The 10,917-nt window shown below is 44.0% G+C and overlaps 1 protein-coding gene across 1 annotated transcript; it reads right to left on the bottom strand.

The window, feature by feature from the left end:
- Positions 1-272: 272 nt before the first annotated feature.
- Positions 273-7,959, bottom strand: LOC124177574 (uncharacterized protein K02A2.6-like). The gene is made up of 2 exons (XM_046560084.1): positions 3,639-7,959; positions 273-565 (listed from the first exon to the last, which is right to left on the bottom strand). Exons 1-2 carry the CDS (start codon positions 7,957-7,959, stop codon positions 273-275), a joined length of 4,614 nt encoding a protein of 1,537 aa, XP_046416040.1.
- Between the last annotated feature and the right edge of the window lie 2,958 nt (positions 7,960-10,917).

Here is a 10,917-nt window from a genome sequence, read left to right as displayed (position 1 = left end):
TCCGTGTTGGGGAATCCTTTTACGATTACTTTTTTAGTGCGGTCTTCTTTTTGGCCGTACGAGTGGTGTCCGATTTTCTCTGCGTCGAGCCAGTTGTCCATGAATATCCATTGTCGCTGCATCTCGCAGTCAATTCGCCAGTTCCCCTTTCCATCGGTGCGAAATTTGGCGTTTATCTTCTTCACTTGTTCGTGGAGAGCCATGCGTCTGATTTTGTCCTTTTGCAAGTCGGGTTTTTGAATTATGATTGGGGGTGGGCGACCCTTGTGGTTTTAGTTGTTGGCTACGTTGCGTTTTTTCGTTGGGATCGGCTCCAGGTTTTCTGGTTGTGCCGACGTGGTATGGAATCCGAAGTCTTCGAGGTCCATTGTGTTTGCGTCGGTTGCTTCACCTTTTCTTTTTCTATAGATTGTGTTCGTTTTGGTGTTTATTACGATTGGGCTGAGTGCGGGGTCTGCAGTTCGTTTTTGTGTTGGAAGAGGAGTTGCGCTTACGGGGTCCATGGTGGATCCGCTAACTGCCCCTTCCCCTTTTTGGTTATCGGTGCGACTTGCCACGCTGGTGCCTGTTTGGAAAGTGTTATGTTCGCTGATGGTTTATACTTTCACTGCCCGCGAGTTACGTGCTGTGGGGTGTGAGCTTACTGAACCGGAGCGTTGGCGGAATACGTCCGCTCCCGATCGCTGCTCGATTCCGTCCTATACATGCCTTCGTTGCCGTCTGTAAAAGACTCGTGGATATATTTATTAACTGCAGCGGAATTACGTTACGAGCTAAGACAGCGTGCATTATCGGCAGAAGGAACTCTACCGACTTTACGAGATCGTTTAATCCGATTCTACTAAATTTCTCCCGGAGAAATGACTGATCCCGCTACTCCCGATAAAACGACGCTTGATGCCGAAGCCGGCACATCGTCTTTACAAATACCGACGGACGAAAGACACAGCCCACAATTGACGCATGAAATCGGAATGAGCGCGGAAAATAATATGTCGCTAAATGATACTTCTCCCGATAATACGCATGATTTATCGTCAAACCAAAACAACGCTCCGGCTATCGACATCAGAGGTCCTCTGGAAAACCGGACGCAAAATGTAAACACTGCGCGAGAACACCTCCTGATACTGCCTAGCTTTACTCCGCGTCGCGAAGCCCCCCCGTTCCATCATAACACGCCGCGAAAACCTTTCGACTCATTCCCGACAGCTTAACCGCCGCGTTTCAATAACAATACCCCAAATACACTCGCCGCACACGAGGTTATGCGAAAATAGCGAGGTCATGCGAAAATGGAATTTAAAATTTGCAGGATCGCGTAATGAAGATTCGGAAGCCTCCTTAACGCGAATAGAGGAGGGTAGAACCTTATTTAATTTACGCGTTAATGACATCCTGAACAGTCTCCCGTTTCTTCTTTCTGGAGTAGCTTTGTACCAGTTCCGAAATAAACGACCCCAATGGCACAGTTTCTCCGGATTCGAGCACGCTTGGCGTTATAGGTTCGATGATCCAAATTTACAGTTTGCATCGCGTGAAGAGATCCGTAAACGTACGCAGGGCGAAAACGAGCCAGTCGCCGACTACCTCACATATATGCGTGCGTATTTTGATCGGTCAAGTCCCGGATTTTCGCACGACGAGGAGATGGGCTATGCCTATCGAAACCTGCTACCGCGTTTTCAAGTGTTAATAAGACGGAGAGATCTTGAAGATCTTGATGATTTAGAGGATACCGCCCGACAATTAGAGATGAGTTTTGCGGCAAATGATAATTACCAAGCACCACCGACTCCCGAAAACTCACTGCTACCGGATCTAGCAAATCGCGGAACACGCGCTAACTCCCTTCAACCGCGATCCGCGTTAGCCCACCTAAATCTAGAGGATGAACCAACAGATAACGTTAATGCTGCGTATCAAACGTCTAATCAAAAAAATCAATCAAAGTCGAATGTCCATAGAAAACCCTCGAATCCTAGACCTGACACTCATAATGACCAACGACCACCTAGGAATTGTACTAGCAACCGGAATAACTACAGTTAGAATGAAAACCCGAGTAACGTTAACTCGCCCGTAACTTTTACCGCTTCGTCTACCGTTTTGTCTACCGATTCCAATCCATTTCTTCCGACTACCGAGCAAACAACTGCACGCGCACGTCATAGATTTGCATGTTACAATTGCCAGCAACCCGGACATCATCACCGACAGTGCACCGCGCCGCGCACGAAATTTTGCGTCACGTGCGGGTTGACGGGATACACCCGAGCTACATGTACCCGGTGTGCGGAAAACTATCAGGGGAACCGCGCGCAAGGGCAACCTCGGATCCCAGACCCACAATAGAGCCCGAAACCTCGCTCGAACAAATTCTCAGACCTTGTTCTTTAACTACCGAAAATAAGATTACTAACAAAATTAATAATACTACCGAAATTAATACTACTACCGGTCCACCTACTAAGCAAACTGACTCCTGCAGTCCAGTCTACCCACTTGACGGGAAACCACTGTTATTTTTGACTCTCAAAATATGCAACTTACGGGTAACGGCTCTATTTGACTGCGGTTCTTTACGAACCTTTGTAAATTCAAAAACTTCAGTATTGATCGAATCGAGAGGTTTCCTAATTTGAAAATTGCATATTGGAGCAGTCGTAACGGCCGCTGGCCGAAAGGCTGACGTCACGGGTGAAGTAATAGTGCCGATAGAATTAGAACGGACTATGTGCGATATTCAAGTTCGCGTTATACCTTCCCTTAGCTACGATTGTATTATGGGTTTAGATTTCATTCACACATTCGATATAATAGTAGATTTTACAGAATTAGAACCTAACTGGTCATTCAAATATAACTCTCCCGTAACTTACAAATTTCAAACGCACTCCCGATTTACTCCCGAAACACAATGTAACGTAATTGGAGCTCTGAACGACAAGCAAACCTTCGAATTACGGAACTTACTAAAAACAGAGGTAGCCCCAGCGTCCGACAAAATAGGTACGGCTAATTTGGCCACCCAGCACATAGACGTGGGTGACCAACCCGCGATTGGACAACGAGCGTATCGAGTATCGCCAAAAATTCAAGAAGCTATCGATGAGGAAGTTGACAAAATGCTCGCTTACGGAATTATCGAACCCTCACACAGCGAATGGGCCGGTCCGATTGTAATGGTTAACCCTTCAGGACATGGGTTATGAGATTTTCTCTCATGCTCAACGTAGATCTCAAATATCTTTTAAAATTCAAATGGAAAGACTACTTGAAAATTTTTGTATCTTCCTATAATTTAGTTTTCTAGATACACATTCATTAAAAACTGTTTTTTTTTTTAAATCAAAATTGCGAAAAAAAATAATTTTTTGGAGAACATGAGATTTTTTCTCATGGCCAGAGTATTAAAGGGTGTGGTATATTTATTAATAAGTATAATTGTAAGGATATTAATGATATTACAATAGGAAGCGTGGAAGCCAGCATGGCATACACACGAGCGCCCAAGACCGAGTGCCTGGCCCGCGCACCGTAGTCACAAACAGAGGATAATCCCACATGCCAACATACGTGCATGCTCGCGCACACACGCATACGCACAATAGCGTATGCCGTACCACCTTACTCACATACATCACAATCTTCCGCCTTTTTTAAACATGCGTTCAACCGCGGAGATCGTCGCAGATTCGGACGCTTTATCATTTGATCGACGTGTCGCTTTTGTTTTACATTGTCACTATCTTTGACAATGAACGTCGACGGTGACACTTGTTTTACAACTTCACCTACAATTCGTTTCTCACCTCTAGTCGCGTGGTTGTCGAACGCAACAATGTCTCCCTCTCCTATATCGTTCTTACGCTTGCCTGAACGCGATACAATTTGCGCTCGCTGTTGTTGTTCAACTCTCGCTGATACACTAGTTCTTAGTAGATCAAATCGCGTGCGCAATTCACGCTTGTACATCAACTGTGCTGGGCTCTTGCCGGTAGTACAATGCTCAATACTTCGATAGTCTATCAAAAACAAGTTAACGGCATCCGCCGGTTTCTCCCCCCCTTTAACGATTTTGTGCACTTTATCTTTGAATGTTTCAACAAAATTCTCTGCCGCGCCATTTGTGGCAGGATGGTACGGCGGTGAGAAACTATGGTGAACACCATTCTGCTCTAAAAAAGACAAAAACTCTGTTGCTCTAAATTGTGGTCCCCCATCGGTAACAGCATGAAATGGCATTCCAAAACGTGCAAACAGATTTTTGAATTCCTCAACTACCCTATACGCTTTTGTATTATTCTTAAAGTTAACGACTTCAGGCCACTTCGTATGCGCATCGATGAGTACTAGATACATATCTCCATAGAATGGGCCTAAAAAATCACAGTGAATTCTATGCCAGGCGCGATCTGGCCAAGGCCAAGTTGTCAGTGGCGTGTGCGGTGGTTTTTTTTGTTCTACCAGGCATGTCGTACATGCCTTTACATAATCCTCTATATCCCTGTCTATCCCCGGCCACCACACATAAGATCGAGCAAGCATTTTAATTTTTACGATACCCATGTGCGACGCGTGTAATTCTTTTAGCATTAGCGGTCGCATCGACTCGGGTATGACTGCTCTTAACCCCCAAAACAAGCATTTATTGTCAACCGTATATTCTAATCTTCTAGAATAATACTCTTTCTCACCTTCCGATAGATCCTTAGAATCAGGCCAACTTGATAGTGTGTACTTTATTACTTTTAACATGGTTTCATCAGTTGTACTTTTTTTTTCTAACATTTTACTATCAAACGTATCGAAGCCATTCTTAAAAAAATTTAAAGGTGAGAAATTGTTCTCTAGTAACTCTGTTTCATCTTCTATCGGTAGGCGAGATAGTGCATCGCAATTTGCATTATCTTTTGACTTGATATACTCGACTGTATACCTGAATCCCGACAAGTAGTAAGCCCAACGCTGCAGTCTATTATTCGCCGTAGCAGGTATGCCTCTACGTGGGCCAAGTATCAGTTGTAACGGTTGGTTATCGGTACGTAATATAATATCTCTACCGTAAACAAATTGGTAGAAACGTTTGAACCCAAAAATTATAGCCATAGCTTCTTTGTCTAAGATTGTTCGGTTCAATTCTTTTTTCGCAATTTTCTTTGACGCGTACGCTATGGGTTTCTCGGAACCGTCTTTGTATTTGTGCGAGAGGATTGCTGATAATCCATACGAAGACGCGTCACACGCGAGTACAATTTTTTCCTTTGGGTCGTAATTCGCTAAAACGCGTGGCGAAATCAATTCATTTTTCACCCATCTAAACGCTTTATCACAATTTTCATTCCACTTAAATTCTTTAGCGTTCGCACAATCATACAGAGGTTTCATATTATCCGAGCGATTCTCCAAAAATCTAGCGTAAAAGTTGACTAAGCCTAAAAAAGAATGCAATTCTTTAAAATTCTGTGGCTTTGGAGCGCTAATCATAGCTTCTACTTTAGAACGTGCTTTATGCAAGCCGTCTTTATCAATTACAAAGCCTAAAACCTCAATTCTCTCGTTTAGGAATTTGCATTTCTTGTTTAGCTTTAGTCCGTTTTCTTTCAAACGATCTAAAACTTTTTCCGTTCGCTCTGAGCATTCTTCTTTATTGCGACCCATTATGTATATATTATCGATATACGCAATCGTTCCTTCAATTCCTCGCAAGCACTCATCCATTTTTTTCTGAACATTAGCGGGCGCAGACGCTATTCCTTCTGGTAATTTCGTATACCGGTAAAGACCTTTTTGCGTTACAATAGTTAAAAGTTTGGAACTTTCTTCGTCTAACCCGAATTGCATGTAGCAATGAAACAAATCTAACTCGGTATAATAAACTCCTCCTTGCAGTACGGTAAAAATGTCATCTATAGTGTGCAAAGGATAATTGTCAATAATAATGAAAGGATTTATCGTTAATTTGAAATCGCCGCATATACGGAGTTTACCATTACTTTTATACACGGGAACGATAGGCGTAGCCCATTCACTTGTGTCGACTTCTTTTAAGTGTCCCAAACCTACTAATCTTTCTATTTCTTTGTCTACGTCCGGACGTGTTGCATGCGGTACCGGTCTACATTTCGTCGCGATCGGACGTGCTTTGTCCGTTAAGTGGATCGTAACTTTACTCTTATTGTACAGCCCGGGTTCGTCGCTAAATAAATCTTTATACTTCTCAAAAAAATACTCTTTAATTTTTTCTGTTTTTTCTGAGTTAATTTTATTTAAGAAATGACCCTTTCCATTATCTTTTTCTAACGTCAATGGCCAGCACCCGTGTGCTGCTAACCATTGCCTACCAATGAGCATCGGCCCGTCACCTGGTAATACAAAACAGTACAGCGTGCGCTCTTTACCATTGAATTTAACTTGTAAGTCTACTAGTTTACCGAGCGGACGCAAAACCTTGTCATCATACGTGCGCAGTTTGACATCCGTTTTAATTATTTTTTCATTTTTGAAAAACTTATTTTTCTCTGACTCGGAAATTACCGTTGCGAACGTGCCAGTATCCAGTTCCATGCTAACATTCTTTCCGTTTACACACAAGTCAACATTCATCGGCTCCGCGCGCGCGCCGCTCTCATTCGCACACGCGTTCGCGTACACATACTCATGCCCGTTGTTGACTACGTCTATACTGTAGAACTCGTCCTCGTGGCTGCGCTGTTGTTCTTCTTCGGAGCGGCTGCTTTCGTCCAGCTTGTGTACGCTGCTCCCTCCCGGCTGCTGCTCCTTCTTCTTATAGCAGACGCCTTCTAGATGACCAATTGTTTTGCAGAAGTTGCACTTCTTGTCCCTGTGTCGGCACTCGGCGCGAACGTGGTTCGCTTTTCCGCAGCAGAAACACCCACTGTTTGTATTTTGCTCTCTTCGGTCGCGCTGCGCGTTGCTCGGCTTTTCTCTCCGTTGCTGGTGCTGCTTCGACCTTTGCTTCCCGCCTTTTGGATTACCACGAAAAGCAAACACCTCTCTTTGCGTATTTTTCTTGTCTAACGCGCACGTTGCATCTGTGGCGTTTTTCACAGCAGACTCCCGTGCGACTGCTTCTTTTAACGCATTCGCGAACGTTAATTTGGGGTCTCTAAAAAGTGAGATACGGGTCTCTTCATCTCGGATCCCTACTACAAATTGATCTCTTAGTGCCGTATCTAAACTTGTGAAATTACAGTTTAAGGCAAGCCTCCTTAACCTCGCTTCAAATTCGGCGACTGACTCGTTCTGCTGCTGCTTTGCCTGCGCGAAGGTACACCGCTCCATCACTTCCGATGGCTTCGGCTTTAGGTGCCCTTGCATTAGCGTTTTTAAATCGGCATACTCTTTGTCTTTCGGCAAGATTGGAGCACACAAGCTCTTTGCCAGCTTGTACGCCTCTTCGTCCAACCTTGTTAGCAACCAAATGTGTTGCTTATTTTCCGCAATATCCTTCATCGCAAACAGCAATTCCAATCTCTCAACGAACAGGTCCCAATCGTCTTTTCCCAAGCAGAATTCCAGCTTATTGTTGTCTCCCGCCATGTTGTCGTCGTCGTCGGACTCGGCGTTCGGAGCAACTACGTCACTTCCTTTCTTTGTGTCGTCGGCGGACACGTTTCGGAGCACCTTTTCCGTTTCGTTTTTCGTACTTTCGGTGCCTTCCGCGGACTCGAACGACTCGTTACTCGCGTTTAGTTCCGAATTGTCTTTTTCTAACACCCCACTCGCGTCGGTTTTCTTTTCAGTTTTCGCGGCTTCTCGTGCTTCTATCTCTTGCCTTACGACTTCTTTTAATTCTTTACGTAAGGTTGCAAGCGTTTTAGATATGTCAACGGTAATGTTACGTTTTTGAAACTCTTCAACTACACTCTTCGTATCGAGTTTGTACACCCATCCTACCGTTGACCCCTTTTTTTCGTCGTCACTACCACTCATTAGTAACGGTTCCAGTAAGCCATCGTCTCTTATACGTTTGCTTTTCCTTTCGATCGCGTCTTTTTACAATCGAAAATTTCACACTTCTTTCGCGAAAATATATCGATTTTCGACGAAATACGCGTACCGCACTTCTAATCTGTACTTACGCGGACTCTTATGATTTTTAACGTCTTGGCGCTTACGTATTTTCACTTCCTAACTTCTTTCGAACACGTGTTCTCCTACTTTACTTTTCACACGCGTACACCACTTTACCTCGTCGCCAACTGTGGTATATTTATTAATAAGTATAATTGTAAGGATATTAATGATATTACAATAGGAAGCGTGGAAGCCAGCATGGCATACACACGAGCGCCCAAGACCGAGTGCCTGGCCCGCGCACCGTAGTCACAAACAGAGGATAATCCCACATGCCAACATACGTGCATGCTCGCGCACACACGCATACGCACAATAGCGTATGCCGTACCACCTTACTCACATACATCACAAAGGGTGAGAGATTTTAGCTTTCGTTTCTTTTCGGCCTAGTTCCGGTCGTTCCGTAGTATGCGTCCGCCATACTTGTTTACATGATACATGTACCTAAAGAATAATTGTGCAATGTTGTGCTGTGTTACCTGCTTTCAAAAATGTAAAATTTATAATTTAATTGTTGATATTCATTAAATGAATATTATTAAAAGGTGTTAAATAAACGTAAGGCAATATTTTTGTTTTATATATAACCCTGACAAATACATTTTATGATTACTTAGATCTAAGTTATTTTGCATTGTGAATATTTAATTGACATTACTTTAATAATAAATTTGAGCAGTTATTTTACCTTAAAAAACATTGAAAATTATAAATAAATGATATTTTCTTAAGAAAGCTGTATTTAAAATATACTGAGCGCATGCGCAGAAGCCATGAGATTTTTTCTCATGGCCAGAGTAAATAATGGCAGTCAAAACACCCATGTCCTGAAGGGTTAAAAAACCAAATGGCTCCCACCGTTTTCGTTTCGACTTCCGCCAAGTAAATCAGGCATCCAACAAGGACGCGTATCCGCTACCGCGCATGGGCAGCATTCTGGATAAACTCCGATCCGCCCGATATATTTCAACTATCGACCTAAATCAGGCGTATTTCCAGATTCCTTCAACTCAGGCGAGTCGCGAAGTAACCGCCTTCATTGTACCCGGTGAAGGACTTTTTTGTTTTACGCGGATGCCGGACAGATTAACTGAAGCACCGGCTACGTTTCAAAGGTTGTTAGATCGCTTAATTGGACCAGACATGGATCCGTACGCTTTAGCCTATTTGGATGATATTATCATCGTCACAAAAACATTTGACGAACACCTCGAGTGGCTACGAGGCGTTCTACGAACTATCCGACACGCGAACCTCACGGTCAACCCTGATAAATGCGAATTTTGTTGCTCTGAAGTTGAATATCTCGGCTTTATAGTTGACGAACGGGGATTACAAATAGATCCAGATGAAATAGCTCCCGTTGTAAATTATCCGGCCCTACGTACAGTAAAACAACTACGTCGATTTTTAGGAATGGCTTCCTGGTACCGAAGGTTTATTCCAAATCTTGCCTCGATAACCGAACCACTGACGCGACTCTTGCGAAAAACCCAATCGTGGACTTCGGCTGAATCGCAATCTTTCGCTTTCGAAAAAATTAAAAATCGACCAACTACCGCTCCAACGCTGTCGTGCCCTGATTTTAATAGTCTTTTCGTAGTACGAACTGATTCTAGTAATTGCGGACTAGGCGCTGTCCTAACTCAAGTTGACCAAGACGGAGAACACGTAATCGCATACGCGAGCAAAACTCTATCGTATGCTGAAAGAAAGTACTCCGCTACCGAACTAGAATGCCTCGCCGTTATCTGGGCAATCGGAAAATTCCGCCCGTATATCGCAGGGTACCATTTCACGGTCGTGACAGACCATAGCAGCCTCCAATGGCTTCACAAGCGAAAGAATCCTACCGTTCGGTTAGCTAGATCTTCACTTGAATTACTTGGCTATGATTTCACTAACGTACGATATATCGCAAAGGCGCCTTGAATCACGTGCCGGACGCACTCTCTCGAATCCCGGAACCTGATATCATCTCAAATTCACTTTTTACCGCCGATGAAGCTACCGCCATTATTGTACCAGATCAACTAATCTGGTACAACCGCCGGAAACGCGACGTCGAAAACACTCCCGGAATATTCCTGGATTGGAAGATAGAAAACGGCCACCTATACGTTCGACGCACGGACCGCACAATCGGAACATTAGTCTAAGACCTAAACGCTTGGAAATTAGTCATACCCGAAGAGCAACGCGAAACCATTTTACAGGAGGCTCACGATGACCCTCAGTCCGGTCATCCCGGAATAGAGAAAACCTACCGTCGTTTAGCTACCCGTTATTATTGGCCCGGAATGTACCATACCGCTACCGAATACGTAAGGAAATGTGACACTTGTCAAAAACGTAAAGTGGCCCAGACTGTCCCGCGGGTTTAATGGGAAGGCGCGTTATAGAACAACCTTGGATCGTCGTAGCAGCCGACATATTGGGACCATTTCCCTTGAGTAAATCTGGTTTGCGTACGTACTGGTACTGCAAGATCTCTTCACAAAATGGATTGAATGCGCTCCACTTAGAAAAGCTGTCGGACAAAAGATTAGCGAAACTTTCACAGTTTCAATACTATCGAGGTGGGGAACTCCCCAAACACTACTCACGGATAATGGGACTGAATTTAATAACCGTACAATCAAAGAACTCACGGAGACCCATGGCATAAAACATACCACGATACCGCCGTATTATCCGCAAGCCAACCCGGTCGAAAGGGTTGACCGTGTTCTAAAGACCATGATAGTTACCTTTTTGAACGACGATCACCGAGAATGGGACCGACACCTCTCAGACTTCCGATTTGCGTAT

The sequence above is a fragment of the Neodiprion fabricii genome, chromosome 3 (assembly GCF_021155785.1).
Source record: "Neodiprion fabricii isolate iyNeoFabr1 chromosome 3, iyNeoFabr1.1, whole genome shotgun sequence".
In the NCBI taxonomy this organism is placed as follows: Eukaryota; Metazoa; Arthropoda; class Insecta; order Hymenoptera; family Diprionidae; genus Neodiprion; species Neodiprion fabricii.
This window is presented reverse-complemented; position numbering and strand designations above follow the sequence as displayed.